Below are 22236 nucleotides of genomic sequence, written 5' to 3' on the forward strand. Positions count from 1 at the left end.
TTAATGGCTTCTATATCACTGTGCATTTATAAAATGTAGCACTAAAGGAGTTGCAATTACATCTTTTATCAGTTCTGTTGATTAATTTCAGAAATAATCTTACATTCAGTATTATAGTAAATTAAAGTACTTAAATATAAGAAGCAATAGTTTAATTCATCCAAATTAATGCAACTCTTGTGAATGGTTGTATTTATGGAAAACACATATACATATTTACAATATCTTAAAGATACCTATTTTATTTCATTAATGCTGAAATAGGAAAAGTTTAGAGAAGAAAGAAATACTTTATTTAACAGTGTTTATCATTTAAAAATTGTGTCTTTTATTTTAGCTTTTTTATGTAAGGTAAGCAAATTTCATGTATTTCATATATGCATGTTTAGGTATATAGTGATACTGCCTACCCCCCTGCCCATTCTCCCAGCAGCCCTCCTCCTTCCTCTCATTCCCTCTCATAATTTTTACAATGATCTATATTCAGTTTAGTTTATATTCGTAAGATTAACCCTATAGTAGGTAAAGAGGTCAACAAATAGTAAGAAGAAAAAAACACTGTTCCTCAACAGTAGAGAAAAACACTTGAAATAATCATCAAATATAATTCATTGGTAGGAATGCAAAAGTATGGAAAGGTATTATCCTTTATGAGAATTTAAGTCATGTTATGTTTTATATCCTTAAGATGGCAACTCTTCTCTCAAAATTCAGCAGTTAGGGCCATAACTTACATATGCTTGCTAAAGTTATATTCCTATAATGGGGTATAATAACTAGATGGAATATAAATTTGAAGAAGAGTTTTTGGGTATCCAGTCTTTGCTTGAAAGAATGATAGGACTCCAAACTTCCCATACCCTATTCCCAGACCTATGAGTGTTATCAAACCTGGCAAATTTATAAATAAGATTAAGACCACAATTTTAGATGAAATTATCCTGAATATCACAGGGGACAGATAGGATCCAATAACGTTTGAAGTATTGCTGACACTGAGACTGATTTCACACCTCTCCTCTAGAAATTTGAGACATAAGTGCTATTTTTAGCCATTAAGTTTTTAGCAATTTTGTTACAGTAGCAATTGGAAACAAATGCATGTAGGGTTCAAGAATAAGATGATGAGAGAACCTCTCTCACTGAAACCAAGTTTGAATATAAGTATGGTGATAAGTTCTCTACAAAAGATGTAAATAAAATACAAAAAGAAGTCAAAGCTGATTGATTTGCAGTGATCATTTTTAGTTTTAGTGGAGTTTAAGGGTCATTTTGATTTTGACATGTGGATCAAATATATAACAGGAACAACAAATGGCAACAGGATTAATCTGTTGGTTCTATATCTCAGAGCAAATGGATTCAACATTCATTGCCTATAACCCTGTGTTTAATTTGACATGGTTGGTAGGTTTGGTGAATCCATTTGTCAACTTCTTAGGGAAGCAGGCATGCTCATGAAGTGAATTCTTGTCCTGTAACGTTTTACCCTCGCATCATTCTCTCAGACAGGCATAGCCTCTACTAATACCATATCTCATCAAACTAATTTATCATCCACATCAGGACACATTGGAGATTTAAATGAGATACTATCAATTAGTTGTCTGGAAAAACAAGCATTAAATGAGGTCTGGTTTACACCTGAGGGACTGATTAACTGTTACTATTGACACTACGGACAGATTAACTTTAAAAATTGGGACCTGATGTTATCTTTAACAATTGCAAAGTGATGTTTTAAGCCTGTACTCCAACACACAAAAAAATGGTTAAAATGAGACAATCAAGACTACAAAGTGAGAATTTACGCAATTTATTACAGAACCAACATCTTGGTTGCAGATGTGGTCACAGAGGCTTGTAGTTAACTAATTTTCATTCATTGGTAAGTTTTAGCAGAGTCTTCAGTCATTCCGCATTGTGTGGAAAATATATGTGTATTTTAAATGTCTTAGGTATCTTTACCCTCTTTGTTGTTTCCTGTTGCTAGTAGACCTTGATGAAGGGATATTTGTTGGAAAACTGCATTTTAGGAACTCTGTACTCCAGGTTCATACGCAATGTTGCACAAGGCAAGTTGTGACCCTACCTTATGCTTTGCAGTATTACTCACTGGGATATATTTCTCAATGTCAATTGCAAAATATCTATCTATCTATCTATCTATCTATCTATCTAAACCTAATATGAATATTTCAAATTTATACTCGATAATAATGTATATTTATTACTCAAGAGGAATTGCAGCCTCAATTGACAACACACACACACATACACACAAATCAATATTTCTTATATCCTTTTTCGGATTCTCATAATCTTTTTCCACCTAAATCTGGGATTAAGCAGAAAGTTTTTTTCAGGAGGGAGCACAGTAGGCAGGTGGGTGACTAGAGGAGGAATATCCCTAGGTCCTGTCGGAATACAACTTGCAGTATTTGTTGCTTTTGCTATTGTATTTTGTATTTGTTTATCATTCACAAATCTGAATCAGCCTTCAAATATTCTTTTAACAGTTATGAGAAAAATTTGCTTTATTGATTTTTGGTTAGTTTCCAAGTTTCTCTACCCTGATACTCACCTGAAATCCTAAACATATTTGTGGTTAGTGCTATGTTTTCTAGAGTTAGCATACATTTTTCAAGAAATCTGACTCAACTAAAATCAGGAAAATCCTTCAGAAAATATGCAGGTGACCAGATGAACAAAACTCCTTAAAATGAGATGCAAAGTTTAATTACATATTAGCCCAAGAAGAGTTGGTATATACTATCAACTAGTTATATTTTCATCCAAAAATTGCTCTTCCTATTTGAATAATGAATAGAGGAATCTGAGGAAATAAAATAAATTTCCATTCTTAAAAGTTAGCTTCTTCTCTTATCATCTTATGATGTGCTAAATGTGTATTATAAGCACTTACTTATAATACGTATACCTATTGTGGGTATACATTGTAGCTAACATAGTTTCTGCAAAAGCACTCTCAGTTGTGAACACATTTCTCCTGAACAGAGTGTGGCTGCAAAATGTGGGAACACAGCTCCTGTCAAAGCATTCTCAGTTGAGGACACACTCTTCCTGGCCATAGGGAGTGGCAACAGGATCTGATTAGCAATACGGAATTGATTAGAGATAGCAAATGACCTATTATCAAGAAGAGCATTTAGTTCTCACTGGAACATTGGCTTCCATGAAGACATGAAGCTACTTTCCCAGACTTACTTATCTGGTAAACCAAGTCACAAGGCACCTCATCAATGTCTTGACAATCATGTTATAAATATTATCAAGTAATGTTACAAGTAATTTTATTTATTTGAAAGTCAGAGTTACCACAGAGAGAAGGAGAGGCAGAGAGAGAGAGAGAGGTCTTGCACCTGCTGGTTCACTTCCCAGATGGCTGGAGCTACACTGATCTGAAGCCAGGAGCCTGGAGCTTCTTCTAGGCCTTTTCACATGGATGCAGGGGCCCAAAGACTTGGGCCATCTTCCACTTCTTTCCCAGGCCACAGCAGAGAGCTGGATCGGAAGTGGAGCAGACAGGACACGAGCAGGCCCCCATGTGCAGTGCTGGCACTGGAGGCAGCGGCTTTATCCACTACACCACAGCACCGGCCCCTCTAGTAGAATCCTTAAGATTGATATTTTTTATATTTTTCAAGCAAGAAAATTTTGTAATTAATTATATAAGAATTGGAAATCATAATACTATTTTACCAAACTTCTAAAATTTAGAAAATTTATATTCAGAAGACTGCCTAAATGGGACTACCATGATGTTAAACCAAATAAGTAGGGGCTGGCATTGTGGCACAGCAGGCTAATGCTGGCATCCCATATTGGAGTGGCTGTTTTGAGTCCTGGCTACTGTGCTTCAGATCCGGTTCCTTTTAAATACACTTGAAGAAGCAATGGAAGATGGCCCACCTATTTCGACCCCTGTTACTCATGTGGGAGACATGGATGGATTTCCATTTCCAGAGTCCTGGCTTCAGCCTGGCCCACAACTGGCTATTACAGCCATATGGGGAGTGAACCAGTAGATGAAAGATTAAAAGACCTCTTTCTCTCTCTCTCTCTCTCTGACTCTCCATCTTTATCTTATACTACCAATAAAGAAAGAAATACTTAGAGAAAGAGAGAGAGAGAGAGAGAGAGAGATGTAAAGCCATTTAGTCAACTTAAAGCCATTTACATAAAGTCAATTATGTAAAACCATTGAGTCAATTTGTGTTTATTGTGTTTGGTTTAGTCAATCTGAGGAACTCAAGTAACTCAATACAAATTTATTGCAATGAATACGGGCAATTATAAAACTTTATAAAAATAAAATCAAGGGGCTGGCACTGTGGCTCACTTGGTTAATCCTCCACCTCTGGTGCCAGCATCCCATATGGGTGCCAGGTTCTAGTCCCAGTTGCTCCTCTTCCAGTCCAGCTCTCTGCTGTGGCCTGGGAAAGCAGTGGAGGACGGCCCAAATGCTTGGGCCCCTGCACCCCATGGGAGACCAGGAGGAAGCACCTGGCTCTTGGCTTCAGATTGGCGTTACGCTGTCCGTAGCAGCCATTTGGAGAATGAAGCAACGGAGGGAAGACCTTTCTTTCTCTCTTTCTCACTGTCTATAACTCTACCTGTCAAATAAAAATAAAAAATACAAATAAAATCAAAATTAATATAAGAGACATTATTTTCAAATGACTTTAAAAGATAGTTAAGAAAAAATATTCAGGGGCCAGCGCCATGGCTCACTTGATTAATCCTCCACCTGCGGCACTGGCATCCCATATGGATGCTGGGTTCTAGTCCTGGTTGCCCCTCTTCCAGTCCAGCTCTCTGCTGTGGCCCAGGAAGGTAGTGGAGGATGGCCCAAGTGCTTGGGTCCCTGTACCCACAAGGGAGAACAGGAAGAAGCACCTGGTTCCTGGCTTCAGATTGGTGCAGTGCCAGCCATGGCGGTCATTTGGGGAGTGAACAAATGGAAGGAAGACCTTTCTCTCTCTCTCTCTCTCTCATTGTCTAGTTCTTTAAGAAAGAAAGAAAGAAAGAAAGAAAGAAAGAAAGAAAGAAAGAAAGAGAGAGAAAGGAAGGAAGAAAGAAAGAAAGAAAGACAAAAAGGAGAAAAAATATTCAATATAATGAAACTGAAAGAAATATCCTGAACACTTGGACAATCAAGTGAAAAGTATTACAAAACCCAGTAATTTAAATGTTACAGCACTGGAATGAAAAAAAAAAAAAACAGAATTAAATTAATAAGAACATATAGAAAACCAAATTCATGAATATATTCAAAGTCTCCTTCTGGATGTAGAAAATGAAATCAGTGGGGCCAGCATTGTGGTATAATCTAGCATCTGAGGTGAGAGAATCCCATGTGGAAGTCAGTTTGTGTCTAGGCTACTCCACTTCAATCCAGCTCCCTGCTAATGTGCCTAGAAAGGCAGCAGAGAATGGCCCAGGTACATCAGGGACCTGGATGAAAGTCATGATTCCTGGATTTGGCCTGGCCAACCTCCAACTGTTGAGGTCATTTGGGGAGTGAACCAGCAGATTCGAGATGTCTCTGTCTCTGTCTCTCTCTCTGCAGCTCTGCCTTTCAAATGGATAAAATAAATCTAAAAAAATGAAATTGGTTAGGTAAAGATTCGTTACACCAAAGTGATATTGGTGGGGTGGGAGTTCAGCCTAGATGCTTGTGTCCTGTATCAAAGGACCTGGATTCTATATTCAGCGTCTGTTCTCTACTCCAGCTACCACTAATACAGAGCCTGTGAGACTGTAGCTATGGTGGCTCAAGTAGTTGGATTCCTGCCATACATGTAGAAGTCCTGGGCTGAGTTTTAGACTCTCAGCTTCAACCTGGCCCAGTCCTAGCCACTGATGACATTTGAGGAATGAACCAGTGGATGAAGATCTCTCTCTCTCTCTCTCCCTTTCTTTCTCTCTCTCACTCTGTTCTTAAATACATAAATAAATAATTTTAAAATTGTATTGTAAAAATAAAGAGGTGTTTTTGTAAGAACATTCAATTCACATTAACTTCTACAGATGACAAAGATATTTTAACACACATTTAATTTCAATATACATTTAAATTGCAAAATTCCAACTAATGAGGAACTGAAGTAATCTAGCACAATGCTACTTGAAGAAACTTGATCTGTATGAAAATAGATAACTGATCAATTATCACCTTTTAAAAAAGAATATTTGACTCTCTTTTAGCCTGTCAATGATGTATTCTTCCTGGCTTGATAAGTTTATCAAATGTGTCTGTTGATGGTATGAAAACAGCATAAATGAGAAATCTAGAGCTGCTTTGGAAGCAAAATGACATATTGAAAGGAGTTGAGATATTTTTATTTCTCTGGGAAAACTGAAATTTAATTATAACAAAAATGCATGAAGTTAATGAAAGTCATCTTCAACCTAAAACTATGTCATTAACTGCTTAGTTAATTAATTGTTTTATTTAATAGTATAGTACCTAATCACGAAGTGAGTAATGCTGATAATATTAAAAAGCATGGGAGAATACAGAAAAAATACCTAAGACAAGTTTTGCATTGTATAGCAATTGTACAGTCCTAAGGGATAACATAAATTGTGAAAAATACCTTTGGATGCTGTACATTTCTCTACATTGATGAAACATTCTGATATTTGCTCAATCTCATGAGACTTTATCACAGAACTGGGGAAAGAGCAAGGCTTTGTTTGTTTTGCTTTCTGCCATTTTGTTTTATTTTTGGAGGGGAATGTGATATAATGTTATGCCTCCAGGGTAAAAATGCTTATCACCTTACAGATAACAAATCAAGTTGATAATCTTCAATAAATATTTCTAAATCATTTCAAACTTTTCCTTTAAGAAAATTAGAAATAGTTAAATATGATGACTTTGTGGAAAATTCTAGACATTAATTAATATATTAACAACTCTTAAACCTTGGGCTCCATTGAGAACTCGCCTAGAAATGTACAAATGTTTTCTATTGAAATATCATTTTTAAAATATTTGTTTAAAGTATAAATATAGTACAAAAGGTAAATAAATATACCTCTCACAATATTCAAAATTAAAAACGACCTTTTCTTTTTTATTATAAACACTTATATTTAGTAAATATAATTTTCCAAAGTACAGTTTATGGATTATAATGGCTTTTGTCCCCCACTCCATAACTTCCCTCCCACCTGCACCACTCCCATCTCCCGCTCTCTCTCCCATTCCATTCACATCAAGATTCATTTTCAATTCTCTTTATATACAGAAGATCGATTTAGGATATATTAAGTAAAGATTTCATGGGTTTGCACCACACAGAACATAAGGTGTAAAATACTGTTTGAGTACTAGTTATAGCATTAATTCACATTAGACAACACATTAAGGACAGAGATCCCACATGAGGAGTAAGTACACAGTGACTCCTGTTCTTGACTTAACAATTGACACTCTTGTTTATGGCGTCAGAATTCTCCCTAGGCTCTAGTCACGAGTTTCCAAGGCTATGGAAGCCTCTTGAGTTCGCTGACTTCAATCTTATTTAGGCAAGGCCATAGTCAAAGTGGAAATTCTCTCCTCCCTTCAGAGAAAGGTACCTCCTTCTTTGATGGCCCATTCTTTCTACTGGGATCTCACTTGCAGAGATCTTTCATTTAGGATTTTTTTTTCCGAGTGTCTTGGCTTTCCATGCCTGAAATACTCTCATGGGCTCTTCAGCCAGATCTGAATGCCTTAAGGGCTGATTCTGAGGCCATAGTGCTATTCAGGACATCTGCCATTCTATGAGTCTGCTGTGTATCTCACTTCACATGTTGGATTGTTCTCTCCATTTTTTATTCTATCAGTTAGTATTTGCAGACACTAGTCTTGACTTTTAGACCTATCAGTGTGATCAATTGTGAACTGAAATTGATCACTTGGACGAGTGAGATGGCATTGGTACATGCAATCCTGAAGGGATTGTATTGGAATCCCCTGTCACATTTCTAACTCCACCATTTGGGGCAAGTCTGATTGAGCATGTCCCAAATTGTACATCTCCTCCTTCTCTTATTCCCACTCTTATATTTAACAGGGATGACTTTTCAGTTAAATTTCAACACCTAAGAATAAATGTGTGTTAATTACAGAGTTCAACCAATAGTATTAACTAGAACAAAAAACAATACTAAAAGGGATAAAGGATTAAATTGTACATCAACAGTCAGGACAAGGGCTGATCAAGTCATTGTTTCTCATAGTGTCCCTTTAACTTCAACAGGTTTCCTTTTTTGTGGTTGGTTAGTACATTTTTCTGTGGTACATACACATGTTTATTTAAAATGGTATCTTATTTTTATACTATATAATTATTAAAAATAAAAATTCACCTATAATGCACATATATGAGAGAAGAAGAGTGAGAATTAGGATACGTTTTATATTTTAATCTCACACTGAGTGTTCTGTCTTAAAAGTTTTATCCAATGTTTAATGTGGACATAAACATTATATATGGTATTGTATCTTAATAAATCATTCTTTTAACAGTTTTCAGTATTCACTTTTATGAAAAAGTAAGGGACAATAAATGAACATGAGTCTTTCTGATATTTTAATTTTTTTTATTTTGACTTTTAGTAATTCTGTTTCTAATTAGAACGTGCACATTTCAAATTAATTTATCTTTCTCTTAAATATTCACACCTCTTCCTTTTAAAATCCATGAGGAATTTAAGAATTCAAATTCAAATTTTTCATCAGTTCAAGGGAGATGCATTTTGTCTTTTATAGTTGTTACTGTTGTTATTTTTTAGTATTATCCTATTCTATTACTTCTATTTCTCTTTCCACTATTCTTAATATGTAACTGTAAAGTTTTAATTTAATTCTCCAAAATTGCCTTGCTTTTTGGTATTTTAACTGAAATTCTTTTATTTATTGTATGCAAATTACATGCACTTCATATATACAAATTTAGGCCAAATTGTCTTTTTTAACCTTACCATTCTCATCCAACAGCTTCTCCCTCTTGAGTTTCATCAATGTATTCTATGCTCTATCAACAACCTAATTCTGCTTCTGCTAAAATCTATTCTGCCATGGCCAACCTATACAACTGTCTTGATTTTACAATTAATATTAAATACTTTTTTCCTCTCAGATGTCCCACTTTTAATAAAACCCAAATCACAAAAAATATGAATATGTTGATTTACTGAAATTACTGTCTCTGGGAACCAAATTTTTAAGGATACTGCTCTGAAGTTTGATTTTTTAAAACTCATAAAGGTTTTATTTCTCTAATGTTGATTTTCAGAGGTGGAATCCTTCCAGAGACACAAATACAAATGAGATATCATATTCTTCTTGATATTTCAGAAATCCAAAACTGTGTTAATTAAAGAGTTAAGCAGTTTGTAACTGGTTCCTTAGCACCACAGGATCTCTACTCCTATACATGTGATACATGTGGCAGACAATATGTAGAACATCTCACATAAACATTATCTTCTATATCAATTTCAAATACACAGACATAAAAACATGGTGTCTTTTCTATTTCGAGCTTTTCCCATTACTCCTGTCAGTTAACTCTTTATTTATTTAAATAGTAAAAAAAAAAAAAAAATGCGTGCTTTGACTAAGGAACTTTCTGTTTCAGCTATTCTGAATCCTTCCTTATGTGTTCATCCCAAATGAAGTCTTCCATAATTCTCTATTTTGCATACGGAATTATTCACTTTTTAATGTATTTCCCATTTCACGTAGTCTATAAATACATGCCTTCAACCAGAATAAAACCTCCTCTTTGCCTTTGTGTTATGTGGACTTTTCCTTCGTTCCTGTTCCCATTATATGAGAAACTGCTTTTCTACATAGCACTAATCACACTACATGAGATTTCTTGGAATGACTGTAAACACATTAGTTGTGAGTTCAGTAAATAGAAGCTAGGGTGTTATAATAATTAAATTTTGTGTTACTTCTTTGCATAATGACTATAGAATAGTTAGGTTCAAAAAAATGTTTGTTAAGCTTTCACATATCAGCAGAATTTAGTTTAGTCATTAAGTTGTCAACACCAATAATCATTTTCCAAACTCTTGTGTTTCCATCATTTTACCTATTTTATTATACAGATACTATGTGTGGGTACCACCAAACAAAACTGGAGGAAATATGCCAATAATATGTGTTTAAATGATATATTTACTACTGAACTTATACACTTAATTTAAAATAGCATATAAGTAGGGCAGTGCCAGCATACCATATGGGCACCAGTTCAATTCAAGTCTCGGCAGCTCCACTTCCAATCCAGCTCTCTGTCATGGCCTGGGAAAGCAGTGAAAGATGACCAAAGTGCTTGAGCCCCTGCACCCATGTGGGAAACCTGGAAGAAGCTCCTGGCTCCTGCCTTTGAATCAGCTCAGCTCCAGCCATTGCAGCCATCTGGGGAGTGAGCCAGCAGATGGAAGACTTTTCTCTCTCTCTGCCTCTGACTCTGCCTCTCTGCAACTCTGCATTTCAAGCAAATAAATAAATCTTAAAAAAAAAAAAAAAAAAAAAAAAAAAAAAAAGTAGTGTGTAAGCAAGTACACACACACACACACACACACTAAGGTTATTCTATTAAGATCTCATATGGAGAAAAACATTTTTTTCTCTGTTTTTCCATACAGTTTCTTAAAAGTGGTAAATTCTTTCATTTACCATGAATAGAATCACAAGGAATACAGGTGCTGGGATCCTAGGTATGCAGTTTCTTTAAGGGAGAGTTTATAATGCTTAATATATCTGAAAGGTAATATTGCTAAAAGAAATACACATATTGCCAAAGAAAGTTAGCTGTTAAAATAAGAAATCAACATTTAGAGCTATTTTAAAAATCTCTCCATATTTTCAATCAAAATCAGTTTTCCTTTATAAAAAAGAAGACTTAAAGACAGCAATACTGAATACATTTGAAGTAAGATTTAATAAATTCATTGGTTAGGGTCATAAAATTGTTATAAATATGTATTTTATGTCAATCAAATGAAAATCACAAAGTTTTGGGACAGAAAATTTACTTCTTTCTGATATAACATCTGACATGTGATACAAGAAAGAGATTGCTTTTCTTTTTATGGACAATTTTCTTGAATCTCTTGTTTCTTTATAATCTTTGTGAAACTACTTCATCGTTGTCTTAATTTCACTGCTTGCTTACAAAAATTATGCCTCTCACACGATGACTGAAGTTCAAAGTCAGTTCAAGTTTAGTTTTGTAATATGTGCCAGTTAATTAGTTCACTGTCAACAGTAATATAGATGTTCATTTCCAAATGAATGTCTTTATATCCCCACTCCCTGGAACCCCACTCACTATAAGAAGAAATAGGACAAATGTGGAATGAGTTCCTCTTTTTAATTTTTGTACATGAATTGAATAGTCAAGTGCATAAAGCATTAACATACTGCTATTTTCCAAGTATATTTTATGAGTAATTTATAAGTACCACCTGTTCACTGCAATTAAGGTAATGTTTATTTTCTTAAATAAATGTAGCTTATTCTATTTGTAGTGTAAGAGTAAATTTATACATTTGAGGAATAGTTTACATTTAAGACCAATCTTTGACCTCTGTTTTAGGTTGGTTATGCATTTGTAACTAAGTGCCCTTCCCCAAACAGTCTGTTTCTCTCCCATGACATGCCGGCTGGAGCTCTGCTCCCATTCCCTTCTTTTTGTACATAACAATTTGAATTTCTAATCTATTCAGGGAAACCAACATCCTGGTTTGCTTTTGCACTGCTCAACTACACCAGACACAATAGTTTCAGTGCTAAAAAATAACTAAATAAATGTGAGAGATGTGCTATTCAATCTGAATTGAGTTGATCATCCTAGATCCACTCTACCACAAAAGTGAAACAATTTTATTGAAATAGAATTGTATTTCATTCATTTTTCCATGATATATTTTTAATTATTTTTTCAAAATGTATTTATTTCTAAATTTTAACAAACATGAAAATGTTCGTCATTATGGGGTACTATGTGATTTTCTGTTACATTGTATATAGAAGGAACATTGAAAATTATGAATTTTGAAATATATTCTCAGAACATAGTGGTTTTTCTGATAAACATTTGTTGTCTAGATCATGAATTCAATGAAAACAATAATAAAACTAAGAGTGTACTTTTTACTTTTAATGACTTTATCAAATCATTAAATCATCAATGTTGAAGCAAATGTATGATAATTACTGCAATACAATTATCAATTCTCATTGATATTAATAAAATTGAATATATTTCTTTATTAAGTTTGAGATAACATACTTTTAATCTACATTATATTAAAGTCTTAATAGGCCACTAATTAAAGACTTCAAATAAATAAAAGTAAATCTTTAAAAAAGTTAAAAAAATAAAGACTTCAACAAGTGAAAAATAACATAGCTCAATGGGAATTTAGGAAAGGGCTATAAACAACAAACAAATGAAAAGAGGCCAATTTCACTTGCAAAGAGTAAATGCTTTTCAAGATTTATTTATTGTTTGAAAGGCAGACTTACAGAGAGCCAGAGGCAGAGAGAGAGAGAGAGAGAGAGGAGTCTTCCATCCACTGGTTCACTCCCCAAATATCCACAAGGGCCAGAACTGGGCCAGTCTGAAGCCAGGACCCAGGAGCTTCTTCCGGGTCTCCCATGCAGGTGCAGGTGTCCAAGCACTTAAGCCATCTTCCACTGCTTTCCCAGGCCATAGCAGAAAGCTGGATGAGAAGTGGAGTAGCGGGACTCGAATCAGTGCCCATATAGGATGCCGGCACTTCAGGCGGTGGCTACCCGCTACACCACAGCATTGGTCCCTATTTATAGTATTTTAAAAATTTATATAAGGTGAACAAATTTCGTGTGTTTCATAAATACAGATTTAGGATCCTAGTGATACTTCCCACTGTACCATCTCTCTCTCTCTCCCATGCTCCACCCTCTCTCTTCAGAAAATCAGGCCTCTCCTTGAAATTATCTTCAATGTAAAAAAGATAGCAATTTATAGTATCTGCATTTCAGAAAGACATTTATGTAGTCCTACAAATGGCTATTAATCATTACATTTTCATCTGACTAATTTTTAAATAACTAAGAAAATAGTGTTTAATAATTTTAAATTAGTAGACAAAAATTCTATACATTTATGAAGTACTATGCAATATTTCATCACATTATGATTGCATAATATTCAATCATTATACATATGAGTATCTACTCTAGCATTTAACATTTCTTTATGGTGAAAACATCTAAAATCCTTTCTTTCAGGGTTTTCTCTTCCAATAGAGAAAAGTACCATACATTGTCACTATCTAGGGTCACCCTACTACAGAAGAGAACCAGAGGACTCCGTAGTTCTATCTAGATACAACTTACCACCAGTCACTCGGCGCTTTCCCATCTCTTCTCTCTTCCCCTTCCTGTCTCTGCTAACCACCATTATATTTTTAATCTCTATGAGGCCACTTATATTTTAGACCCCGCAAATGAGAATCATCACTTTCCTAGCATTAGCGACCTTTTTATTTTTATTTTTTGAATAAAATATACATGTATTCTGGTGAAAAATCTTGAAATCCATGTATAATTTTTTCATTAAATCTATTTCCATGAATTTTATACCATATGATAGTATTTGTTCATGTTAGTATGATATTAATATAATGGTAACAGATTTGATAGAGTTTATAGATAGAGTTCTAAGAATATAATGACATTCTCTTCTTAAAACTAAAGCTGAATTACTTTAAAAACTGTATTAATTTATGGTAAATTATGTAATTATTTTCCACAACAATATTTTTAATATATTATCAATTGTTTAACACCTAATGTCAAATATAACTTAAGAATATTGTCTGGATATAGTTCTCTCAATAAACTAAAACGAATGAATGAAAATTAAATGAGTCATTAATGCAAGCTATGCTATATTTTCATGTTTATCTTCTTTCCTTGGCTAGTAGCAAAGTCATAGCTATTTAGAGATGAAGTTATAGTTTATTCATGCAAAAGCATCTAGTCTTTCATCTCACTCTTAATTTAATCATGTTCTATTAATCTACTCTAAGGATTGTATTGTATATCTATTTTCTTATTGTTTCTGTGAAGTAAAATGCATGTGTGTATGTGCATTCTCTCATGAACATTTCATGATATGTAATTTTTAGAGATGGATACAGTAATACAGTAATCCTCCATACTCATATGGCCTAGTGAAATTTCTTAAGTCAGACAAGAATTTATTATTTTTAAAACAGTGTAATAAGAGCTCTAGCTTTCTACATCAAATAGTCTGTAAATTTAAATTTTGTCTAAAGTCACATTGGCTTCTTGTCCTCATTCACAATAGGGGAACCTATTGACAGGTAAGTTGTTCTGATACTCCTTTAATCTATTATGGGCAAGTTTATTTTTTTAATTCAGAGAAGCCAAGAAGTCTAATTTGGTCTAAAGGTAATATACAAACTAACAGAAAGAGCAAGATAGGATACTTGTGAACAAGAATCTATGTTATTGTCATCTTTCCTGGCCTCAGCCATCTTTACGTGCTACCTGCTCCTCACTCATTCATCAAATGTAAGGTTTTTTTTTTTTTTAAGATTTATTTATTTATTTAAAAGGAAGAGTTACAGAGAGGCAGAGGCAGAGAGAGAGCGTCTTCCATCCACTGGCTCATTCCCCAAATGGACAGAGCTGCACCAATCTGAAGCCAGGAGACAGGAGCTTCTTCCAGGTCTCCCACGAGGGTGGAGGGGCCCAAGCATTTGGGCCATCTTCTACTGCTTTCCCAGGCCATAGCAGAGAGGTGGGACAGAAATGGAGCAGTTGGATCTTGATCATGTCCCTTATGGGGTGCCAGTACTGCAGGCGGCCGCTTTACCTGCTACACCACAGCAGCAGCCCTACCTCAAAGTCTTTACAAGATGTTTTAAATCTGATTTTCAAATGAATGTTTTACTAGTGGGCTTGCCAGAAAGAAATGTAGATTGCATGTATTTGATTTGGTGGAATCTGCTATTCTTAGCTCAAAATATTTAAATACATTGTTGGGCATTTGCTTTATTGGTTAAGATGCCAGTTAAGACACTCATATCACATATGGTACCCATACCTGGGTTTGACATCTGATGTCACTCTGGATTCCAGCTTTTGCTAATGTGTTCCCTGGGAAGCAAGAGGGGATGATTCAGGTATTTGAATATCTGCCATCCATATGGAATGCCCAGATGGAATTTCCAGCTCCTGGGTTCAGCCTGACCCAACCCTGGCTGTGGCAGGCATTCAGGCATTTGGAGAGTGAACCAGCAGGTTCTCTCCCATACACATACTCTCTTCTGTCCTCTTGCTATCTCTCTGCATTGTGAATGAAGCAAATAAATAATTTTTTAAAGATTTATGTATTTATTTGAAATTCCAAGTTACACAGAAAGAGGAGAAGCAGAGAAACACACACACACACACACACACACACACACAGAGAGAGAGAGAGAGAGAGAGAGAGGTCTTCTATGCAATGGTTCACTCCTCAATTGACCGCAACAGCCAGAGCTGCACCAATCTGAAGCCAGGAGACAGGAGCTTCTTCCAGGTCTCCCACTGGAGTGGAGGGGCCCAAGGACTTGGGCCACCTTCTACTGCTTTCCCAAGCCACAACAGAGAGCTGGATTGAAAGTCGAGTAGCCGGGTCTTGAACCAGTGCCCATATGGGATGCCGGTGCTTCAGGCCAGGGTGTTAACCTGCTGTGCCACAGCACTGACCCCAACAAACAAATTTTTAAAATTAAACAGAAAAAAGTATACAACACAAAGAGAACAAAATCCTTAGTGATGACTTACTTTAACCTTAACTGTTATCATTTTAAGTGAAGAAGTGATTGTACAGAATCCTCTCAGTATAACCCTATTTTGTTAAGTTTTGTACATAGATATAGATTTTGATAAATCTTCATATTTGTTATCACAAAAAGGTTCACAAATATGTGTGTGAGATGTGTTTGTGTATACTGAAACATTAATAAGATATTTATCATTTTTCATTACTTCATTCTTATTACTTTTTATTACTTGTTTTATTCCAGTACACATGCATCCTCTGGTACACAAAAAACTCAAGTTCCTGTGTGAAGAATATTCACTTAATTCATCATTCATGTTGCTACTGTGGTGTCACCTGCAATGACATTTGTGGAGCTAAAGTTCTTCCTCAGTTTGACTATGTCTGCCAACTGGAAAGTGCAGGTAATGGGACTTTAAAAAATATTTAGATGTACCTGATTACTTCAAAATTAATTAGATAAGTATTCATTTTCTAATCACAAAGTATTTTTATAGATATATTTATTCATTTTGAAAGAGTTATGGAGAGGCAGATGCAGAGAGAGAGAGATATCTTCCATCCGCAGATTCACTCCCCAAATAGCCCCAATGGCCAGGGCTAGTCCAATTCGAAGCCAGGAGCCTGGGGCTTCTTCCTGTTCTCCCACGTGGGTGCAGGGCCCAAGAAGTTGGGCCATATTCTATTGCTTTCCCAGGCCATAACAGAGAGCTGGATGGCCATGGTATAGCAGCGGGACTCGAACTGGTGCCCATATGGGATGAAGTCAAAGCAGGCGGCTACCTCACCTGGTACACCACAGCACCAGCCCCAACACAAAGTATTTTATAACTCAAACACAATATAAAGTAAAATAAAAGTAACAATCTTTGTCCTTGATTTTTTCCTTTAACTGATCCAATTGAGGAGTGAACCATTGGATGGAAGACCTCTCTCTCTCTCTCTCTCTCTTTCTCTGCCTCTCCTCTCTCTGTTTAACTCTGATTTTCAAATAAATAAATAAATCTTTAAAAAATTATTTGCTTCATTCGCAACTACATCCTACATTTTTTTAAACTAACTACTTCCTAATGCAGGATATGTATGTATAAAGAAAATGTGTTCTCTTCTTTCCAAGGAGAACAAATACTCAGAGAGGTAAATCTTCAATTCTATATGAAATAAAATGTTAAAAAAAAAAAGAAGATGAAAGAGAAAAAATGGACTACAGAGAAAGTAGGTTGGAAGGTCAGGAAATTTTTTCATGAGCAAACCTGCTATTTAAGACAGAGATGGAGAATAAAGAGAAATTGGGGAAATCAGCATTCTGGATTATATGTATGTATGTATATATGTATGTATAACAGCATTGGGTTAGAAGAAATGGATCCTTGAAGGTCAGGGGGGAGATCCGAAAAAAGCATGAAAGTAAGTCTTGTGTGACAGATAATACTGGACCTAAATTTGCAGGTCCAATGTTCTAATTTTTACTTAAGAAGGTATATGAAATCTTTGCAGTTTAACACTTTCAAAAACAAAGAGAGAGAGAGATCATCAAATGAAGAAATAGAATGGAGAGAGTGCAAAATAGCAGGGAGTTGTTTGGGATCTAACGTGAGGCGAAGGAAGTTGGAAATACATGGAAGTTCTTGTTTATGGACTGAAAATAGCAAGTGATGGAGGTATTGCTTGAACTCCTTGTTTTCTGACATGAATAACCAAAATAAAATTATTTCAATACTTTTATTTCATTAAATATATATTTTCTTTTATAGAGTGGTAGTTCCTATCTCAGAATCTAATTTGTTTCATATAAATTATGATTTAATAGTTCTTAAATTATGATTTAATAGTATTTGACATATCTGATACAAATTCAATTCCCAATCCTTTAAACTATGTGGTAATTAAATTATTTTAGGGAATATTTCATCCAACAATGCTATTTTGGCCTCAGAGTTTAGCAACAATCAGTATACTAGTGGTTGTAATGTGTCTTTTCTCAATTAAGGGCTTATTTTATTTAACTGACAGCAGATGCATTTATAAGATGACTATTACATTAAAACAGTGTTGAAATAAACTAACAATTAGCCTTTTAAACAGAAGACATGATAATTTATTTCATCATGCTCATAAAATACTATTCTGGAGAGTTAACAACCTCTAATGACAGAAATACTTATCAGTTCATTAAGCAAATCACACTCAAGACCAAAAGTGGTAGATGAGAGCAATGACTTGTTGAATATACTATGCCAGCACTAAAAGGGATTTCAGAGACTGTGTTATGAATACTATTTTACAATCAAGTAAAACAAACAGAAACAACAGCTGAGGTTAGTGAGTATAAATGAATTAACTGGTTTTAGGAATATTTTAGTATTGTGCTTTTTCAGTGGTTGTAAGCACTAGCTTACTGTTTGAATCATCTGAGGAACTCTTGAAACATACAAATTAATACTGAACTTCCACTGCTGAACGATCAAACTGGGACTGTAGTGAGATGGACACAGACGATCCTTAAAGCCTTCCAAGTGCTTTTAATATGCAGACTGGGAAATACTATCTACTGGTACACAAAAATCCAGCTCATGGACTTCAGTGCTTGCATTCTTTTTATGCTTGATTGCCCTTTACCTCAAAGTGGGAATAATGCTTACATATGTCCAGCTATTTGTAGACATTAAATTTTTAGACCTGAAAATGTTTAAAGGAAATATATTCACAATGATCAAACAACAAATATGATTTTTGAGGGAAAATTTGGGGAGTAGTTGTTTTGGGAAAACAGTTACTTTTCTTTTTTTATTTTTTGACAGGCAGAGATAGACAGTGAGAGAGAGACAGAGAGAGAGTTATAGACAGTGAGAGAGAGATGAGAAAACACAGTTATTTTTAAGAATGGTAGTAAATATATATATTAACATGGGGTATAATAATATGAAATCAAAATTTCTTTTGGATAAATCAGTGCCGAGCAATTATCAGCAAAATATTTAATCATTGTCTCTTCATAATCTATGCATAGACCCTAGTGAATAAATCTCATTGTCAAAAATATGAATTATGTAATCCCTGTATCTAAGAATCTCAATGAAATGGGCTGTCCTAGCGAAGGAAGACCATATGAAAATAATCAGTGGTCAATAAATATTTAAATAGTGCACCCAGATTAATGTTGAGGTCTACTATAAGGACGCAGAAACATAACTTTTCCCAGAATGTTTTCAAAAGAAAATAAAATTTAGAGTCAATAAAAATACATTAATAGAATTATACAAATTATGGTAAGATTTCTCCTGGTTGCTGTCAATAAGAACTTACATTTTTCCCTGATAAAATATCACAACAGTGAAATCTTAAATTCAATCCAGTGAGTTTTCATGGGGTGCATTAATTTTATCAGCAGTAAAATTATTTTAATTAAAGAATTTTTCTTACAGCTAAATGAAGTGTCTTACACGCCCAATCAATTCTTGCTAATATGATTGCTCTACAAGGAAGGGGTGGTAATTAATTAGAAGAAGCTCCTTCAAGGACAATGGGTCTACTCTGCACAATTTGAGAAAGAGCTGACATGCACCGCTTCTTTTAAATGTCATTATCTATGTTAATTATATGTATGATTAGGTTTGAGGAAAGGAGCTACTGACAGAGTGGATAATGAGCTGTGAAGTAAAATAAGACAACATGAATCATATTTAAAAAGAGATGAAACCATAACAAGGGAAGGAAATAAGGTGTCTTGAATACCATACCTTTTTAGGCATGTTATTATTGCAGTTGATTTATCTAAATTACATATATACCTTTAAAAATAATTTGTTCTTGTGAACTGTTTTCCTGAGTAGTGCATGTTGAATTTGTGAATTGATACTGCAAACTATTATTTAAATTTCTTTTAAAAAAAAAAAGATTTATTGATTTATTCATTTAGTTGAGAGGCAGGGTGACAAGGCAAAGGGAAAGACAAGAGAGAGAAAGAGAGAGTAAGTAAGAAATTCCCTAGTTCACTTCCCAAATGGTCATAAGAGTCATGATTGACCAGCCTACAGCCAAGAACTCTGAACAACATCCAGGTCTTCCACATGGATGGCAAGGGCCCAAGTACTTGAACAATCTTTTAGTGCTTACCAGGCATATTAACAAGGAGTTAGATTGGAAACACAGCCAGGACTAGAACCCGTGCCCTTAGAGGGTATGCTGGCATCAGAAGCAGCATTTCAACTTTCTGCACCACTACACTGGCCTAAATTTTCTATCATTCCTCAATGAAATAGTGGATCTTACTTTTGGTAGATGATGTTATAACATATTTATTATAATCTACAAATCACAAATTATTTGTAATTTTATAAATATTTTTGTTAGAGTCGAAATTGCTGAATCTCCAGAGAAACCTTATAAGTCATCTGTTTTCTTACCTTATCTCACTACCATTATACCTTCTTTAGTCAAGTCTCTGTTATTTACATATTCATTTAGGATGTCAGTGCCTTAGTTCAAGATTATATATAAATCTGAGTTTTTAAAAAAATTAAACTTAGTTACTCATGTTACCTATTTGTTTCAAAAACATGCTTGTCATGAGAAAATTCTGTTAGTTAATTAAATGCACAAATTAAAAATAAATGGCTTTCATGGACAGCAGAAAAGCTACTTGAATGATATATAATAGAAATAAAGATTCCATGCGATGAACACTTATAATGTTAAAATGCATAAGATTAAAATGAATGAAAATGTATAATTCTAAATGGGGAAAGTTTACTGCTAGAGTATAAATTCATGTACACATAAGCTGAGAAACACTTTAAGTATATACACATCATCTTGTAGCTATTGTTACATTTAGTCATTTTATCTTTTAACCTTCATACAGAAAATGTACTTGATTTACTCATCACCATCACAGTATTGAGTATAATGAATTTGAGTGTGCTTATTTTTACTACAGAGTTTTGTGACTTCACAAATATTATAACCACAGAGAGTTACATGGTGTTAATTAGCTCTATTTAGTCATTTCACAGTATATACATACTTCTGCAATTTATGTAAAACATAAGAAATAGGATTTAATCTTTATTGCTTTATATATTCATTATTTTAAAAGTTAAAATAATAATTGCCACAACATAACAACATACACTGTTGGAGATGGAACACAGCATGTTTTAATTGTCTTTGTTATTTCACATGTGTATTAAATTTTCAATGAAATGACAACAGTTTTCTTTGCTCTATGAAACTGGGACCTTATTTCTTAATGTACACATGGAAAGATAAACAAAATGGCCGAGTTCCCAATGCAAAGCATACTGTGTATGGAGGTGAGATAGAGAACTGGCTCTGCAGACGCTGTCACCTACACTGATGCAAAGTGCAATATCATTGCAGTGATAGGCAATGCACGTGGCGAAATGCAAAATCCAAAAATAAATCTCTGTCATGCAGAAAAATCTAGCATTTGATAAAACTGTTATCTCAAACCACTAGAGTAGCTAGGGACCACAGTATAATGCATATGGAACAGCCATACCTCTATGAAGTCTGACTTGCATATTTTTTGTAATATTTTGTCAGTTTGTTTCAAGGAATTATAGGTTCTAAGATATGAAGATATTATAATATCATAGAAATTAACGACTCTCAGAAATGAGGAAGGAAGAAACCAAAACCCTGACAGATAAGCAACATAAATGCTGTGTTTTATCTGGGATGGGAATGGCCAGCCTGCAGGCTGCCTAAACACTGTGATATCATTTGTTTTGGGCCTGCACAAACTCACAACTCAATAAAGTTGGGGCAAGTTTTTTTTTTTTAAGAGATTCAATATGGCTCATAGATACAATTCTTTTTATATTTTAAAATATTATATATTTTATGTTGAATACTTCAAGAGAGAATTACCATGATTTCAAAATGCCATCCCTGGATTCACTAAATATATTTTTTATAATTACACTTTGTCACTGTCTAGAAATGTATGGAAGCAAGTCAGCTAAACAATAAAGCCAGTAAAAAGCTTTGTAAACCATAAGTCTCAGTGCTGGGGGCCATGCGTGATCAGTTAAGTCACTCTGCTGCCATGGCTTTTAACAACATGATTCAAGTCTGTTTCCAACACCTTCAGGAGCACAGAATTACAACAGTTACATTAGACACCTGTGGCAGACAAGTTAAAACTAGAATCTTTGATATAAAAAAAAAAAATCAGTTAACTACAAAGAAATTCAAGAAGAAAATTCCAGGACCTTGATCTGTAGCTTTCGGTGCTGGCAATCTGGTGCACACAAAGCTACGAGCCAGGCTAGGAACCTCCCTAATGGAGGACGCAGGCACGCTGAGGGCTCTGTAGGAACAGGCTAGC

General features: G+C 34.6%; 1 protein-coding gene across 3 annotated transcripts in view; it reads left to right on the forward strand.

Annotated features, from left to right (window-relative positions):
* Positions 1–22236, forward strand: part of LOC138849795 (protein eyes shut homolog) — a 339290-nt gene that overhangs the window by 289502 nt on the left and 27552 nt on the right. For all 3 annotated transcript variants that reach the window (XM_070074651.1, XM_070074650.1, XM_070074652.1), the window contains one exon: positions 16126–16285. In XM_070074651.1, coding sequence (XP_069930752.1) covers positions 16126–16285 — 160 coding nt within the window. The remainder of the gene's footprint in view (positions 1–16125; positions 16286–22236) is intronic.

This window comes from Oryctolagus cuniculus, chromosome 5 (genome assembly GCF_964237555.1).
Source record: "Oryctolagus cuniculus chromosome 5, mOryCun1.1, whole genome shotgun sequence".
NCBI lineage: Eukaryota > Metazoa > Chordata > Mammalia > Lagomorpha > Leporidae > Oryctolagus > Oryctolagus cuniculus.